The sequence below is a fragment of the Vicia villosa genome, unplaced genomic scaffold (assembly GCF_029867415.1).
Source record: "Vicia villosa cultivar HV-30 ecotype Madison, WI unplaced genomic scaffold, Vvil1.0 ctg.000790F_1_1, whole genome shotgun sequence".
NCBI lineage: Eukaryota > Viridiplantae > Streptophyta > Magnoliopsida > Fabales > Fabaceae > Vicia > Vicia villosa.
In genome coordinates this window covers 342,506-361,537 of record NW_026705350.1, presented here as the reverse complement: position 1 = coordinate 361,537, position 19,032 = coordinate 342,506, and the positions used below count along the sequence as shown (strand labels likewise).

At 34.0% G+C, this 19,032-nt stretch overlaps 1 protein-coding gene across 1 annotated transcript; it reads right to left on the bottom strand.

Moving 5' to 3' along the window:
* Positions 1-15,990: 15,990 nt before the first annotated feature.
* LOC131631201 (uncharacterized) lies at positions 15,991-16,452 on the bottom strand. The gene has a single exon (XM_058901981.1). The coding sequence runs from the start codon at positions 16,450-16,452 to the stop codon at positions 15,991-15,993; it is 462 nt and encodes a 153-aa protein (XP_058757964.1).
* Between the last annotated feature and the right edge of the window lie 2,580 nt (positions 16,453-19,032).

Sequence of the window (19,032 nt, the reverse complement as noted above, 5' to 3'; positions counted from 1 at the left end):
AAAAAACTATTTTTCCTTGGGGTTGTCTTTTGCTAGTTATGGATGTATTATTTGTTGAAGTTTTGATTCTTAAATATTACATGTTTTTTGTTTTAAGATTTGTTTCTATTTAATCGTCATTTTGTCGAATACTAATTTTAATACAGTTAGTTTTTTTATGTGAAAATTTTAAATTTTGATGTTTTTCTTTCCTTCAAATTGAATTATATTAATTTTCGGGTTAAATATGTTTTTACTCCCTATAAAATTATCAAAAACTACTTTTAGTCCCTATTAAAAAAAAGTCGACTTTTAGTCCCTATAAAATTACTTTTGCACTCACTTTTAGTCCCTGCAGAGGGACTAAAAGTGAGTGCAAAAGTGATTTTATAGGGACTAAAAATCAAAAAAAAATTTATAGGAACTAAAAACCAAAATTGAGATATTTACAGGGACCAAAAACTTATTTAACCCTTAATCTTCTTATATATGTAAGAAATAAAAGACATGCATTCCAAGCATCAATAGCTGAGCTGAAGTAATTAATTCACCTTTGAATTCTTTAGCTATATTTAAACAATGGCAAGTTATCAAGAAACCTTTTAGATATCAATGATCTAGCAGCAGCAAGTAACACAATACACAAAAATAATTAATAATTACTGAACTATAAATGAAAAAAAGAGTGAAGATTCATTTTAGTCCCTCAAAAAAATTACAGAGGTCAGATTAGTCCTTGAGAAAAAAATCTCTATTAAATTCTTTATAAAATTTAACCAAGTCATGTTAGTACCTCTACTAATATTTTTTTCAAACCGATTTTTTCTTACTTTTAAACCGTGACTGGACTGCCAATTGAGACTCATTTTAGTCTCTCACAAAAAAAAAGAGTTCAAATTAGTCCTTAAAAAAAGTCTCTATTTAATCTCTTACGTACAAAACTTAAGTGAGTCATGTTAGTCTCTCTTTTAATATTTTTTTCAAATGATTTTTTTCCTATTTTTAAATCGTAACTGGACTTGACAAGATAAACATGCTTTCAGAAATTGAGTACGAGTCAGAGGTTATGTTCCTTTGCACATGGTCGTCAGAGTCTGAGTTTTCACCAGAAGCTGGGTTACCTAGTATTAGTATACCTAATTGTTCATTAAATACTTTGTTATCATCAAAACCTAAGGAGTATGGTATAAACCAATTTTTTCCAACATATCATGTGTATTATTTTCGCCACAAGTATTATTTACAAAAGTAAGAAATTAGCCTAAATCACCACAGCAGCAGAACTAAACCTTCATAAAAGATCATTAACAACAGAAACAATAACAACACCTAATACACAAGAATACATAACAAGAAAAACCGTAGTCACCCACGCATAAGCCTGATAATAAACCCAACAAGAAAAAAGAACATTGTGGTATTGCGATAATTTATCTACAATCCCTTCACAAATAATTTCAAATCAACGGGTAAAATAGGAGTCTAGTCACGGTTTAAAAATAGGAAAATATCGTTTAAAAAAATATTTAAAAAGAGACTAACATGACTCAGTTAAATTTTGTAAGGAATTAAATAGCGATTTTTTTTTCTCATGGACTAATTTGGACTCTCCCTTTTTGTGAGAGACTAAAATGGGTCTTCACTGGTAGTCCAGTCACGATTCAAAAGTAATAAAAAAATCGGTTTGAAAAAAATATTAGTAGAGGGACTAATATGACTCGGTTAAATTTTGTAAGGGATTTAATAGAGACTTTTTTTTCTCATGGACTAATCTAAGCTCTACCGTTTTTATGAGGGACTTAAATGAAATTTACACAAAAGATATATGGCATCATACTAGAACTTGACATAGTGATATAATCTAACATAGTTACTCTCTGTCATGATATGATGACATGTGCAGGTGTCTTTGTAATTCTGCATATTGACTTAATATGAAATTAACAATCAAGTGTAAATGAATATGAATGAGACTTACTAAATCTAATGAATGAAACTAAGACTTGCTGTTATGAGTTTTGTATTCTCAACTGCGGGGTCTGAGTGTTTTGTTTAGAGGTCTAGTGGGTTTAGCAATAAAAATATATTCATCTTTTTATCAAAGAGTCATCAAAGAGATGTAGTAAATTTTATTTGTAGATATATAAGAATTTCTTGTTTGCATTTTTTTTCCAAGTTGACGAAGGATATGTTACACAATTTGTAAGGACTAAAAAGTAAAGATTTTGTAGGGATTTGGAAAGGTGAAGAGTTATATTTTTATTTAATAGGTGGGGTTAAATTGAGATTTAATTGTTTTTAGCTAATTAATTATTATTATTATATTATTATTATTTATAAATTTTTCAATAATGTATTTAATTACTTACTACTACTATTTATTAAAAAAAAATTACATTCTATTTGTTATAACTAAAATATATTATTCAATAAAAAATAAATTTTTATCATATCTATTCAATAAAATAATCTATCTTCTATTTCTTATAAATTTTTAACACTAATCAAATTATTTAAAATTTCCTTTTTTGATAAATAATATAATTGTTTTACAGTGTTCATTGATGAAGAGAAGAAGTTTCAAACAAAGGATCAAGGGCCAGGTGATTTGTACTTCAAGTGTGGGGTTTCTGCTGCACCTGCTCATATTAGTAACATGAAATCAAGGTGGAGAGATATCAAAATATATAAGAAATTATCACCTTTTACTATTTCGTATATACTTTATTTGTATAATATATAGGTTTGTACAAATTTAAAGATGGTTTGGTGATATATATTAAAATTTCTTGTTATGTTAAACTAGAAGAAAGTATGAGAAATAGAATGCAATTATTTCATGTATTCATCCTCTAGTTAACAGTAGAACAAAAGAAGATCAAAGAATTGAGTATTAATCTAAACTAAAACAGATTGTATTACAGATAACACTACTTGCAACAGGTTCGTATGATGGTCAAGCACGAATTTGGCCCACTAATGGTAAGCCATTTCTTCTACCTTTCCTTCTGCTTTGAGATACTTAATTTTGATAAATCTTAGTGTCTGATCTAGTTGAATTCGTGGTATATATGAAGTCATTGATTATATTGTTAAGTTTTTTAAGCTGGCAATTTTGTGTTTATTTGAATTTGCTCTTAGGACTTCAATCAAAATCATTATTTTGATCATATGTTCGGGTCTTTGATCAAGTGAACTGAAGAGTACATTAATCAAACACAAGGGACCCGTATTTTCGTTGAAGTGGAACAAGAAAGGAGATTATATTCTTACTGGAAGTTGTGATACGACTGCAATTTTATGGGATGTTCAAGCAGAAAAATGGATTCATCTCCAGAGTTTTCCAAAGATCATAGACAAGTAAAAGTGTGTGACTTTTCTGCTTCAGTTTTCTTTAGAAATTTTGAGCTTTTTTGTGACCACAAAAGTAATGAAATAGCAAGAAATACTGCTCAGCTATTGATTGAATGGTTTTCGTATCCCAAGGCTTGTCTCTAAAAATGGAGAAATTTGAATGGTTTTCTTTAAGTTAAAAAATATTTTATCTTTGTACTTTTTTTATATTATGGTTTTATTTAACCTATTGTTCAATGAATTTGTCTTATTTAAATTCAAAATATTTTAATTTATAAATTTATTTTTATATTATGGTTATTTTAATATATAATTTATAATATTCTAAAAAAACTTTTTTTTTAATTTGAGAAAGAAATTACCTGCGGATTGGTTCCTGCGAAATTAATTGCGGAATTTTCTGCCGAAAATATTACCCACGAAGGTTTTTGCTGGCGACATAAAACGCAGGAAACGTGTTTCCTGCGGAAATTTAACTAAAATCCGCAAGTAAATTCGCAGGAAAACAGAGTATTATTTCTAGTAGTGTTAGCTATTTGGAAATGTTCAGATAATAGTAAAGGACCCGTGCTTTCGCACGGGTCGCGCAAAGTCGATATAAATATTAAATAAAATATATATAAATTAAAATGAAAAAGATTTTAATGATAATTGTCATATAAATATTAATTTAATTTATTAAATTTTAGTAATGGTTAAGATATTTATAGAAATTATGTTGAAAAATATGAGTATTTGGTCTAGTACACTTCACACGAACACATAAAATCGATTATCTACATGTGTGTTCGCTTGTATATAAAAGATATACAAATTAAGAAATGCCGGCACGTCGTTATAAATAGTAGATAAATATAATATAGTAATTTTTAAAATATATATAAAATATAAAAAGAATAACAAATTTGTCAAATTATAGTAGTCGTCAGGATATACATAAAAATTATGTTGAAAATAATATGAGTATATGATGTAGCACACTTCACCCATACATATATAAAATCGATTATCTACTCATGCGTTTGCATGGTTGTGCAATATTGTTATAAATAGTAAATAAATATGGTATAGCGATATTTAAGAATTGTATATAAAAGATATACAAATTAAGTAGTGTCGACCCGTCGGAAATGTATAGTGTATATATATATATATATATATATATATATATATATATATATATATATATATATATATATATATATATATATATATATATATATATATATATATATATATATATATATAGAGAGAGAGAGAGGACATATCATATGTGAGAACATGAGAATGAATCTGAACGGGTCAGGTTGAGTGCATAAGTCTCGTATGAGTAATATTTAATTTTTTCCGAGCAACATTTAATATCATAATCCATAAAGAATATATGCATTATTTGTACACATCTATTAATTATGAATAATTATTAATTGTGAGTAATGAGTACACTATTCTGAATAATATTTACACCATTCTGAGTAATATCGAATTTTAAATATTTTGAGTAATATATTCATTGTTCTGAGTAATATTTATACTATTTTGAGTAATAAATATAATATTTTGAGTAATTTAAACAATATTTGAGTATTTATGCACCGTGCATAAGGATATACCTTATGCACATCAACACATCTCAATCTGAACTATTAGATTTTAAAATAAATGCTAGAGATTATGGGTCATTCTTTTTTTCTCTCTCCTCCATTATTAATATAAATGATGGAGGAGAGAGATAAAAAGAATGACACATAATTTCCACCATTTATTTTAAAATCTAATGGCTCAGATTCATTCTCATGTTCTCACATAAATAAATGGTGAGAATGAATCTGAACCATTAGATATTAAAATAAATGGTGGAGATTATTTGTGATTATTTTTTTCTCTCCTTCATTATTAAAACAAGTAATGGAGGGAGAGAAAAAAATGAAACATAATCTTCACCATTTATTTTAAAATCTAATGGTTCATATTTATTCTCATGTTTTCATATAAAAATGTAATTCTCATATGATACGTCCTATATATATATATATATATATATAAAAGAATATATATATAAGAATACTAAATTACATTTTTGGTCCCTCTATTTTGGTGTTTTCACGATTTTAGTCCTCCTATTTTGTTTTTAAACACTTTTGGTCACTTATCCCCATTTTTGAATGTTGAGAGAACACTTAGAGGGGGGTTGAATAAGTTTGTTTCTTTTTCGCTTTGAGCAACAATAGACAGAACATAGTTATTTTTATCCTGATTTGTTTGCAACTTAAACTAATCCAGTCCACCCTCCACAGGTGATTTGTCTCTCTCAACAAGGACTTAATCCACTATAATCAGAACTTGATTACAATTGCACAGCCAACTGGTGTGACTAACAATACAATGCACGAGCCAACTGCTGGTGACTAACAACCTGCACAAACCAACTGTTTGTGACTAACCAACTTCTAAGACTCAACTAGTCCTAGACTTCTTGAGACTTCTGACCCAACTGGTCTCTCAAGGAACTGTTACAAAGTAACTTCAAATGAAAGTGTTTAGGATTGCTTCTATAAAGCGTTAATCACAACTGTGATATTTCACTAATATTTGGTACAGAAAGTTTGATCTCAGAATATGGATATGAAGATTTTTCTTCAACGAGTTTTGATGTATCTTCACACTTTGATAATTTTCAGAATAATGATGTTTGTGTATGTTGTCGTTATTGTTGTTGTTTCAGACGAACATGAATATATAGCTCAATATTTTTTGTCCGTTAACTTGATTCTTAGACGAAACATTGAATGCTTGCGTGTCTGCTTTTCGTTTTTGTTTTCTCCCATGAGCTGCATGTAGATTGTAATACCCTTCTAACCCCACGGCAATTAAATAAGTATATCAGAGTAACATGGAACAAGGGTGCCACAATTCAAATTTGAAAACAACCATCATATGTCATTGTCATGCATTCACTAAGGAAATTCATCATAATACATAATAACTCATTTTAACACAACGAAAAATCAGTCATATAGATAAGTTCAACATCTTTAAAAACTATATCCCTCAAAACTAAAAATAAAACAAATAGAGTCATAAAAAAATAAACTTTAAACTCGCGTTCCACAGTGTTTCAATATCAGAGAATGACACTTGACGCTAAACTAAACGCACTGACTCATGAGCTAATCCTCACCAAGTCGAAAAGCCACTATCCTCACTCTGAAAATGACAACATGTAAGGGTGAGTCTCATCACAATTAACAAATATTATTGTATCATTAATAATAACACATCATAGTTATATTATTCATCCAATTGTATTATATTCAAATAATTCACCAAACACACAACCAACACATTATCAATTCATAACACTGTAACACAATCAATCATGTTATGAAAATCATGCATATGAATGAACTGACACTATGCATGTGGTACCAACATCATCAATGGGAATAACCCACCGACCGACCCAACATCGTCAAGATACGGCCCTGCCAGCACAAATTCCACACAATGTGAATTATGCCCTTCACTGATCCAACACATCATCTGGATACAACCCTTAAAACAGGCCAACGGTTCAAAAGTTAAGCATCGTCAAGCATTCAAAAATCACAAAACAGAAAATTTTTGCACTCACGATGGTCATACGAGTACCATACGCGTATCACCAGAGGCTGATTTCCACACAAAACACATCATACGCATATCACAGTGCCATACGCGTATCACCACCCTCTCATACGCATATCGTACACGTACAGGAAGAAAGGCGTATTTTGGATGGGGCAGGGCGCATACCATACACGTATGGCCCCTGGGAAGCCCATCATACGCGTACCATACGCGTATCATACGCAAATGGATAAAGACTTCCAAAACCTGCAACTCGTACCAGTTCATCTTCCTCGCGTTTTACACCATTACAACTTGTGATTTTGGATCTAAAATAGAAATTATGCACTCTTTAACATATAGGATTCATCTATCTTCAATAGTCTATCACCATATATCAATTTCCTCATTACAATCCTAATTTATACTCAATTAGTTAGGGATTTACATTCGTAGATTCAATTCCATGGATGAACACACCAAACACATCAAACAAACACTATATTCATACCATAACATCAACTCCCACACAATAATGCACAGAATTAAGTATAGATAATCATCAATCACATGATCTATTCTAATTCATCCTAAACCCCAACCTAACATACAATCCAATTGACCTAAACAATATCCCTAATCAATATTATCATCTAAAATACGATAAGAGATGCTAACCGAAGAGTCTCCCCTTACCTTAGCCAAAATTTCTTGATTGGTCTCTCCCTCTTCTGTTCCTCTTTCACGTTCTTCGAGTTTCCGATTCCTTAGTTCTTCTTTTCACGTTGTATCCTCTTTTCCAATTTTCTTCTTATTTTATGAAAAATAAAATTTTAATTAGTAAAGGGCTTTACTAACTCAACACCTCCTTCTTACTAACATCACACATGGCCCAATGCCATAAACCATTCTTTTCCAATTTATTTTCATAAAACCAAAATAATTCTAATTATTAATTTAATTTCCAATTAAATTAAAAATTAAAATATACGGGTGTTACAACTCTCCCCCACTAAAAGAGTTTTCGTCCTCGAAAACATACCTCAAGTAAAGAGTTTCGGATAGGAGTCTTTCATCTAGATTTCTAGCTCCCAGGTAACATTTCCATCAGTCGGTCCTCCCCAAGCTACTCTGACCAAAGCTATCTCTTTGCCACGTAATTGCTTCAGCTTTTGATCTTCAATCTTCACAGGTAAAACCTCAACCGTCAAGTTGTCTTTCACCTGTACATCATCTACTTGGATCACATGGGACGGATACGCAATGTATTTCCTCAAATGAGACACATGAAATGCATCATGCAAATTTGCAAGCATCGGCGACAAAGCAATACGATATGTTACTTCTCATACTCTTTCAGAAATCTGAAACGAACCAATGAAACGCGGTGTCAACTTCTTCGACTTCAACGCTCGACCAATGCCTGTCATAGGAGTAACTCTTATAAACACATGGTCTCCCTCCTGAAACTCAAGTGTCTTCCTCCTCTTGTCGTGATAACTTTTCTGACGACTTTGAAAAGCTTTCATTTTCTCCTGAATCATCTTAATCTTTTCCGTAGTCTATTGCACAATTTCTAGCCCGACCACAACACTCTCACCAAATTCGTACCTCCTACCATACAAAGCCTTAAAGGGAGCCATACCAATACTCGAATGATAACTACTATTGTAGGTAAACTCAATTAAAGGCAGATAACTATCCCAAGCACCTCCTTTTTCTAACACACAAGCACGCAACAAATCTTTTAACAATTAGATCGTCCTCTCAGTCTATCCATCAGTCTGCGGATGATAAGAAGAACTCAATCTCAGCTTAGTACCCAACGCCTTTTGCAAACCTTCCCAGAACTTAGACGTAAATCTTGGATCTCTGTCAGACACGATACTCGAAGGAATACCATGCAGACTAACTAACTTTCCAATATACAATTGAGCCAACTTCTCCATCGAATAATCCATTCTTACCGGTATGAAATGTGCAGACTGTGTCAACATGTCCACAACAACCCAGATAGCCTCACAATTCTTAACAGTTATCGGCAAACCCTAAACAAAGTCCATTGATATGGTATCCCACTTCCATTCAGGAATAAACAGCGGTTGCATAAACCAAGATGGCTTCTGATGCTCAATTTTTGACTTCTGACATGTCAAGCAATAATAACCAAACTCTTCAATTTCCTTCTTCATTCCAGGCCACCAAAATAACTTTTTCAAATCATGATACATCTTGGTAGCACCAGGATGAATGATCAATCCACTACGATGTCCTTCTTCCAGAATACTCTTTCGGAGTTCAACAACATCAGGAACACAAAATCTATCACAAACCTCACTATACCATTCTCGTCAATTCTGAATTTACCGCCTTTACCTTGGTTAATCAAAGTCAACTTATCGATCAACTCAGCATCAGCTTCACATACCAAACTCAAATATCTAAATTGATCAATTAAATCCAATTCTTTCACCAATAGCATAGACATATGCAATGACTTCCTACTCAATGCATCAGCAACCACGTTGTTGCACCCCAAAATTTGCCCACTTATTTATTCCCCAATTGGCCTTCACATTACATTCATGTGCATACCTCATCTAGGCCATTCATCCATTACATTCATCCATATCATGGTTACTATCCGAAATTGATAAGAAAAGAGCTTTTGCAGAAGAAATTCCTGATAAAAAATAAGGGAAGAATTGAAGTCTGATTGTATGGCATCATTCCCGTTGAAATCCTCCAAAAATCAGGGTTTTATCGTCTCCAAGCCAAAGCTTTGATTAAAAGATACAATCCTCAAGTTCATCAGGCTTTCCAAGTTAGGGTTTTGACCAAAGTTAACCTTGTTGACTTTTCGGTCAGCATTTAATCAGAAGATAATTGTTGAGTATGAAATCATGGGTGCATTAAGGAAGTATTCATTTGATTCTCATTGAATTGAAGACTGATTGGAAATTGGGCAAGAAACGGATTAATCGGGAAATTCATCTGGAATCAGAAAATCAAGAAAAGTTGACTTTTGGGTCAAAGTCAAAGTCAATTGTTAAATATTGATTTTTGGTGGAAAATCGGTCAAGAAAGAGTCAACGAATGAATAAAATCAAGAAATTGTCAAAGTTGCCAGTTTTGGAAACTATGCTAAAAAAGGAATGTTCTCACACTTAGAAAATATTTTGACATTTTAAAACATGATGATCAGTCCACTTCAGCACCAATTTACACGTGGCATATGGCAAAATTTCAAGACAAGCTCAACATGAGAAATGTTCATATCATGGCATACAATAACTTTTTAATTGGAAGGTTTTTCATTTGAAGCTTTACTCAAGAGATAATAAGGTGTAAAGATTGAAGAAATCCATTTATGCAAGTCATGAGGCTGGGCAAGATCTCCAAGTCATGTGCAGCATTTTCACGAGCACGTGGCGTGCCATTTTTGAAGTTGATTCTAAGGAGATACAAGTACCCATCAAGTGCAAACGTGATATGAATCTCTTCTCCTCCATTCCCTTTACACAATGAACAAAGTATCATGGCAATTGGATAAATATTGAGTCAATTATGAGTCTCTAAAGTGACGTCCTCGCAGAGCCCATGTGGTGCATCTGGCTAGGCCAAGAAACAAGTCACGCGCGCAGCATTTCTACAAACATGTGGTGGGCTATATTTGCGTCCAGTTTTAAAGAATTAGAAGCATCCAATTGATTCAAATGTGGTATGTATGTATTCCTTGCCACGTCCTCTTTCCAATGAGCCCAAAATCAAGTCATATGATGGGCCATATCTTGAGATTTCCACGCCCAAAGTGACTAACAGGGACACCATAGGTTTAGACAAAGCATGCATGAATGGTTGCAGCATTTCCATAATGGACCATGCACGATTCTAAAATATGAAAGCACATGGAGAGGTTACCAAATGCTCAAGACTTGTTCACTAAGCATGAAAGAAAGCTACACTACAAGTCCCACTCCAAAAAGTGCACACCATGAGCCATTCTCCTCATCCTATATAAGTCCACCATCCTTCACAAACCTTTTTTACACACTCACATTCTCGTTCTCTTTTCTCTCCAACTTCATTCTTCTCTCACTCTCTCATCACTCTCTTCTCCCTCTCCCTCATTCTCTCATTTCAACCATCTCTAACCACCATAGCAATTGATTCCGGCCATCGTAACAAACTTTAACAAACCATAACAACTTTCCAACCTTCATCTCAAATTTTCGGATCCAACTCCAACCATCACCATCACTGAGTTCTTTCTCACAGTATCATCATCATCATCTCCTTCGTTAACTTTCAGAGCTTCAAGAAAATGCTACAGCAACTTTAATGGCTTCTTGAAGTGAATTGCATCGCTATCCAACTCTTGGATCAGTCACATTTCTCAGGATCAAAGCTTCCTCAAATAAGTAGCACATATCCGAGCTCGGATTCAAGTCGGAAGGCTTTCTTGTGTTTCGTTCAAGATTCAGCAGGTAAGTTTTCCTGATTCCTTCTCTTCATTCTAAAAGCATGATAGATCATGAGCATCTGTATATATTCCTCAGGTGTTATTGTGTGTGTCATTTGTATGAAGTTTGATATGATTCTTGAGCTTGATTTAGTTTGCATGAAATTGTTGATGTTTGAAATTTTGAATCACCTATCTGAGCTCCATGAACGAATATAAATCGATTGATAAGATTAATTTTGTTCTTGGCAAAGTTTGGTGATGTTAGGGTTTTAGAAATAGCATTCGGTTAGGGTGATAGAGAAAGATTTAGAAAGAACTAAGGCCATAATTGGAATCTACGTGAGATTTCGAGTGAAGTAGTGGTGGTTTAGTCGATTTCTGGGCGAGTTTGAATTTGCTCACGGTGGAGGTTCGCTGGAGAAGACGACCGGAGCCCTAGCTCCGGCGTCTGTGTTAATCCATGGCTTTGATTCTGTTTGGCATACGTGGCAGATCCTGAGTGGCCCATGTTCCCAGCTTTTCTCCTTTTTTTTTTTTGTTTTGTTTTTATTCAAATGATTAGTATATGTGGTGTCACGTTATGATTGGTTAAGGCATTCTTTTGTCTTTTAGCAACTTAAAAATGAAGTCACCAATTGATATGAGTTAACAGTTTTTTTTATGTCACGTTTAATAAAAAAAATACCATATGATAAATCAATAATATGCATGCTGACATAGATGTAAATGGAATAATAAAATGAAAATGGAATAGTGTGTGTTGCTGGGCCACGAATAATGGGCTTGAGATTGCTTTATGGATCACACCCCTATGACGCTATTACACCACTATCTTCTGCACTGGGCCTAGCGCCAAATGATCTTTATACCCCATGTTCGGGCCCAGTTGCTTCATGACATAGACTTTTAGCTCATTTTCTTGTTACTTTCTCACCCCCTGTGTGACAAATTTAAAAAAAAAAACAAAAATAGTTCTTTTATTACTTTTATTGCTTGTTAATTGATTTTTGCTTAAATAAAAGTTGAAAAATAGTTTTTCTTGACTAACTAGATTTTTAGGAATAATTGCTTAATTGTTTAGAATTTTAATCGAGAATTTCTTTGAACTTTGATTGGTTCATGAATAAAAATACTTAGTCTTTGTTAGTTTTAATTCTTAAAAATAATTCTAAAATGAATAAAAATATGATTTGCTTGTGAATATTTTCATTTTTGGTTTATATTTTAATTCTTTCTTTTTGTGAATATTTGTTATATTTTGTGAAGTACCAAAAATGCCCCTAGTTGTTAAAGTTGACTATTGTCAACTTAAAAAACTTTCTTCTTAGTTAGTTCCCCTTAGATGTTAGGTTAGTCCTTAGTTAGGAATTAGACTTTTTGATTAGAATAACTATTAGATTAGAAAATAGGTTAGTTCTCCTTTCTCATTTCTTTTTCTTTTCAACCTTAAAAAATCTAATAAATACCGACGAGGATCATACCGCTACTATTTTTTATAGTAGGAAAGAAATGATTGGGACGTAGGCCCCGGTGTATTTCTTTTCTACTTAGCGGAAGAGAAATGATTGAGGCGTAGGCCTCGGTGTATTTCTTAACCGCTATTTAGAGAAACGATTGGGGTGTAGACCTTGATGTGCATTCTCTAAAAATTCAAAAAACTCTTTTTTGGTATGATCTAAGTCACAAATAAATTCCCTTAAAAAACACCCAACCAAAAACACATAAAACATCTAATAAAAGGCTCAGACTTAAAACAAAGTAAGGAAGTGATGCGAAGCCTTGTAGTGGATTTTGTCATCATGGAATTACAATAAAACACACAAACCCAAGTTCATTCTGCTGCTAAGAACAAGTTAAGTCCAGTCCAGAAATAGGCGTATAAGTCTCCAAAGGTCGAGCATCGTGGATTGTGACCTTAACCTCTGTTGAACTAAAAAACACAAAACAAACAGAAACTATTGAGCCGAACTATGGTCGCTCTGATTCCTGAAAAGGATACGTAGGCATTGAGTCGCGGAGCCTAAGCGAGCACACTTGTAAATAATTCCTTTTTTTCCCCGCATTTCTTTTTGCATTCATTCGCATGTAGACATAGATATAGTACACCCTTTAGATAGAAACAAACTTAGGTGGATACCATCGAGTACGATGGGTGCGAGAGGTGCTAATACCTTCCCCTCGCGTAACCGACTCCCGTACCTAGATTCTCTGGTCGCAAGACCCCGTTCTTATCCTTTGTTAGGTTTTCTGATATTCCTTTCCCTTATAGTATAAATATATTAGTGGCGACTCTATCTATTTTTCGCAGTAGCGACACACGTTTGCCTTACCAGGATGGTAATTCCAACCAAAATCACAGTCTTTAAGGAATTCTAGCCACCTTCTCTGCCTCATATTAAGCTCATTCTGATCAAAGAGATACTTCAGGCTCTTATGATCACTAAACACTTTGAATCTTGAACCATACAAATAATGTCTCCACAACTTCAAAACAAAAACCACAGCTGCCAACTCTAAATCATGAGTCGGATAATTCCTTTCATGCACTTTGAGTTGTATCGACGCATAAGCGACCACTTGTTGATTCTGCATCAATACACCACCTAAACCCATCAGTGATGCGTCACAATATACCACAAACAATTCTGCCAGATTCGGCAAAATCAAGATAGGAGCACCAGTCAACCTCTTCTTCAACTCTTGGAATCCTTCGTCACATTTCGAATCCCAAATAAACGCTTGTCCCTTCCTGGTCAATTTAGTTAACGGCAATGCTAACTTTGAAAATCCTTCTATAAATTTCTGTAGCAACCTGCAAGACCAAGAAAACTACAAATTTCCGACACTGACTTCAGAGCCTCCCACTGAGATACCGCTTCCATCTTTGTAGGATCAACAGCAATACCATTCTTAGAAATCACATGTCTAAGAAAACTAACTTCATCAAACCAAAATTCACACTTTCACAATTTGGCGAAAAGTTTCTTTTCTTTTAACAGCTCTAACACAATTCTGAGATGTTTGCATGATCTTCTTCATTCTTAGAATATATCAGAATATCATCTATAAATACCACCACGAATTTATCAAGATAAGGATGGAAGGTCATATTCATATACTCCATAAAAACACCAGGTGCATTAGTAACTCCAAACAGCATTACCGAATATTCGTAATGACCATACCTCGTTCTAAATACAGTCTTCTGAATATCGTCCTCCTTCACTCGAATTTGGTGATACCCAGACCTCAAATCAATGTTACTGAATACACATGCTCCAACCAGCTGATCCATCAAATCAACAATCCCCGACAATGGATACCGATTCTTGATAGTAACCTTGTTTAGTTATCGGTAATCTACACAGTCTCATAGAGCCCTCTTTATTATTTACCAACAATACCGGTGCACCCCACGGAGAAACACTCGGACGAATGAATTTCTTTTCAAGAAATTCTTCCAATTGTTTCTTCAGTTCAGCCAACTCAGATGGTGACATACGATACGGTGCCATCGACACTGGACTAGTTCCCGGAACCAATTCAATAGCAAACTCTACTTCTCTTTCCAGCGGTAACTCGTTCACATCCTCTGGAAAAACTTTAGGAAAATCACACACCACAGGTAGTTCATTACTTACTACCTTCTCTTTCAAGTTCATCATTGCAAACAACATAAACACTGTCGCATCATCTTCAACAGCCTCATTCACTTGTCTAGCAGTCATAGCCAGATTGTCAGCATTAATAGCCTCAGGAAGCAACACCGTCTTCGAAAAACAGTTGATATGAACGCGGTTGAATTCCAACCAGTTCATTCCCAGGATTATATCAAGTTGTTTCAATGGAAGACACACTAAGTCCATTCCAAATTCCCTACCAAAAATATCGACCGGACAATTCAAGCAAGTATACGAAGTAGTTACTGAACCCGGCGCAGGAGTGTCAATAACCATACTTCCATTTAAGTCAGATATTTCTAAGTTCAATCTTTTAGCACAATCCAAAGAAATAAAAGAGTGAGTTTCTCCAGTATCAGTAATTGCAACTAAAGGTGTTCCATGAATGAAACACATACCTTTAATCAATCGATCTTCCAGAGTGGTTTCCGACCCAGTCAAAGCAAAAACCTTTCCTCTAGATTGGTTCTTCTTTGGCTTAGTACACTGTGGGCTAATGTGACCTTCTTCACCACAGTTGTAGCAAGTCATAATCTTCTTCTTACAATCAGCAGGAATATGGCCCACTTTTTCACACTTGAAACATTTCTTCTGATCAAGCTTGCATTCATTCTTAGGGTGCCCAGTTTCGCCACAGTTGTAGCACCTGACAAAAGCACTGGAGTCTCCCCCACTAGGCTTTTTCCCATCAACAGCTTCACCTCTACCATATGGCTTACCTCTATCCATATGCTTCTTACCTTTTCTGCCAACCAACTCGCAAGAGTGAGATGACTTCATCTTGATATTATCTTCTTCAAATATCGTGCTGCAGTCAACCAAATCAGCAAACCGTCGAATCCTTTGATACTTGATACCCTGCTTGATTTCATCACGGAGACCATTCTCAAATTTGATGCATTTCTAGAACTCACCAGCCTCATCATTGTTGTAAGGAGTGTAATACTTTGCCAATTCTACAAACTTGGCAGCGTACTCTGGAACTATCATATTGTCTTGCTTCAGCTCCATAAACTCAATCTCCTTCCTTCCCCGAACATCCTCTGGAAAGTTTTTCCTCAAAAATCCCCTCTTGAACACAGCCCAAGTGATTGCTATCCCATCAGTATCCAGCTTTGTCTTGGTAGCAATCCACCAGTCGTCGGCTTCCTCAAATAGCATGTGAGTACCATACATCACCTTCAAATTTTCAGCACAGTCAATCACTCGGAAAATCCTCTCGATTTCCTTCATCCACTTCTGAGCGCCTTTAGGTTCATGATTGCCTTTGAACAACAGAGGGTTGTTCCTTTGAAATTCTGCCAATTGTCCGTTCGCACCAATCCTAGCACCATTGGAATTTCCTCCCAGCACGCCATTAATCATCCCCAAAGCCTCAGCAATTGCATCATTGTTTCTTCCACCTCTTCCAAACACTGCTCTGCTTAAATCACAACAATTTAGTCAGAAGAAAAGTATCGACAAGTTAACTCATACTAGTCGCATACACAGGGAAGACTGACACAAGACTCTGGTCACATCGACCGACTATGCTCTGATACCACTATTGTAACACCCTTCTAAACCCCGCATGTCATACCCCAAAATTTTCCCATCATATTTTGGCTCAAGCACTGAGAAATAAGCCTGACTATCTCTCTCCTAAGTAATAACCCCACAATTAGGGTTTTGTTTCTCTCAAGGTCAAATCAAGTTATATGACCTTAAATGGATCCCATGGCATCTCATATGCCTCAAATAATCCTCACATCAAGTTTCAAGCTCAGATTCACCAGATTGCCCAGACAAAAGCTCAAATAGTCGACAGTCGACTAGTTTGACCTAAAAGTCAAATATGGTCAAATCACAGTCAAAACTCCTGATTTTTGGTCAACATCAATATTTTGAAGTCACATTCATCATTTGATCAAGTATTGATCATGATGCATCAAGAAAAATTCAGAAATCAACAAAACCTAAAGTTTCTAAATTAGGGTTTTTGACCTAAAAGTCAACTGAACTTTTACCAGCCATAACTTTCACATGGTACATCAGAAATCTCCCAACCAAAGCCTATTTTGAAGGAAATTTAATTCTCTACAACTTTTCCTCTCTAAAGCCAAGGCAAAAAATGCTTAATTTGAGAGATATGAGCCAAAATATTACAGGTCCCATTTTGAAAGTTAACCAAAAGCTGTTTTTTGTAAAAAGCCAATATCATCAAGATAAAATCTCCAAATGCAAAAAAGACTCCAAAGTGGCTTGTAGGGGACATCTTGGGCTTCCCAAAAAGTCCTATAACACTTTCATATCTTAAAAATTTAAGGAGATATGCTTTGTCTAAGTTGGTCAATTTTTGGTAAAAAATGCAAAGCAAATAAGGTTCAAAATGAATTTTCTTGCAAAGAAGCCCAACTTTTTATGACCAAATCTTGTTCCATAAGTAACCCAAGAGATCCAATCTAAATGCCACGAATTATTGGTGATTATTTGATTTTATGTGAATTTTTTATTCATTAAAAATCAATTTAATTAAATAAGTAGAGAAAAATGCAAAATATTTGATTTGTTTTTGTCTCCAATCAATTTCAATCCCCAAATTCTTCCATAATTGATTCAAAACTCGTGGCTATAGGAAGATTGGAGAGAGATGGGTAAGACTTGAAGACTTTTCGGAAAGTTTGCATATAATTGTAAATCAAATCTCAATATCAAAAATTATGAAGATTGGATTGAGTTTTTTGACCTAATTTAGTCTCCCATATATACATCAATACTGAAACTTGAAAAACGTAGAAAAAAACGTGACATAGAAAACGAAGTTCAAGACCAATTCAAGCAATTTGAAGCATCAAACTAGGTTCCTCTACGTGTTCTAAAGCTTTCCCAATATTCACACGAGCCTGAAGCAAGCTAAGTCACGCTCACCTATGGTATGCCTTCGTCTCTCAACGATGAGATCTCCAGGATGCACGATCAAACATTTCATAATGCTTCCCCATGGTGTATCCCCTAGGCTGCAACACATTGGATCCCACGCGCCCAGCTTTGTTTGTTTTTCTCTTTTGTTTGCCTTTTTAGCTTTTATGTTTTGTTTTTTATTTTTTATTTATTATTTACTTTAATTAATCGCTAACTCTTTTTAATCAACCAATCAATATTTTAGGAGACAAATTAGGTTTAATTTTTTTTAGGATTGACATTTTCTTTAGTTAGTTAATTTTAATTTAGTAATTAAATCTTAATTTTCATTTAGCTAATTAATTAAAATAATTAGGGCTTTTAGGTTAAAATAATTAGAAACGAAGTTTTAGTTAATTAATTAGGTTAGTTAATATATAATTTAGGTTTAAGTGATTAGAATTAATTTCTGCCTACAAATAGTTTTCTTAGGTTTAGCCTTTAGCTTCGAAAACCATAGAAACCCTAAAAAGTACAGGAGGTAGGGATTGCCCATTAACTGTAGGCTTAGGTTTTTTTCATTAGGTTTGTCATTAGGTTCTTAGCCATTAAGTTAACCTGTAAGGTTTAGGTTTACCTTTTGTCTTCAAACATTGAATTTCTTTTATGCGCGAATTCTCTTCTCATCTCATACTCTGTGTATGTTGCATGCCTTTGATTATTTATTTATTATTTTGCCATTTCAATTCTAGAAAATATGTATAGGTCGCAATAAGTTTTCTTGTCATAGTAATTAGGGTTTATATTTCTGCCTTTCCCCCGAAGCCTTGTAATAGCATAGAAACTCTTATTTCTGCCTTTATTTTATATTAACTGCGTGGTTAGTAAAGTAGGGAGTGACAACGATTTAATAAATTTAGTTTGCCTAATAAAAGATAAATATCTGAATATAATCATGTCATTGTTGCACACACACACCTTTAAGGTAATCCCTCTTATTGTTGTCTTTCGATTAAAAATAGTCAAGTCCCTCGGATACGAGGATGCTTTAGCAATGTTGCCCTC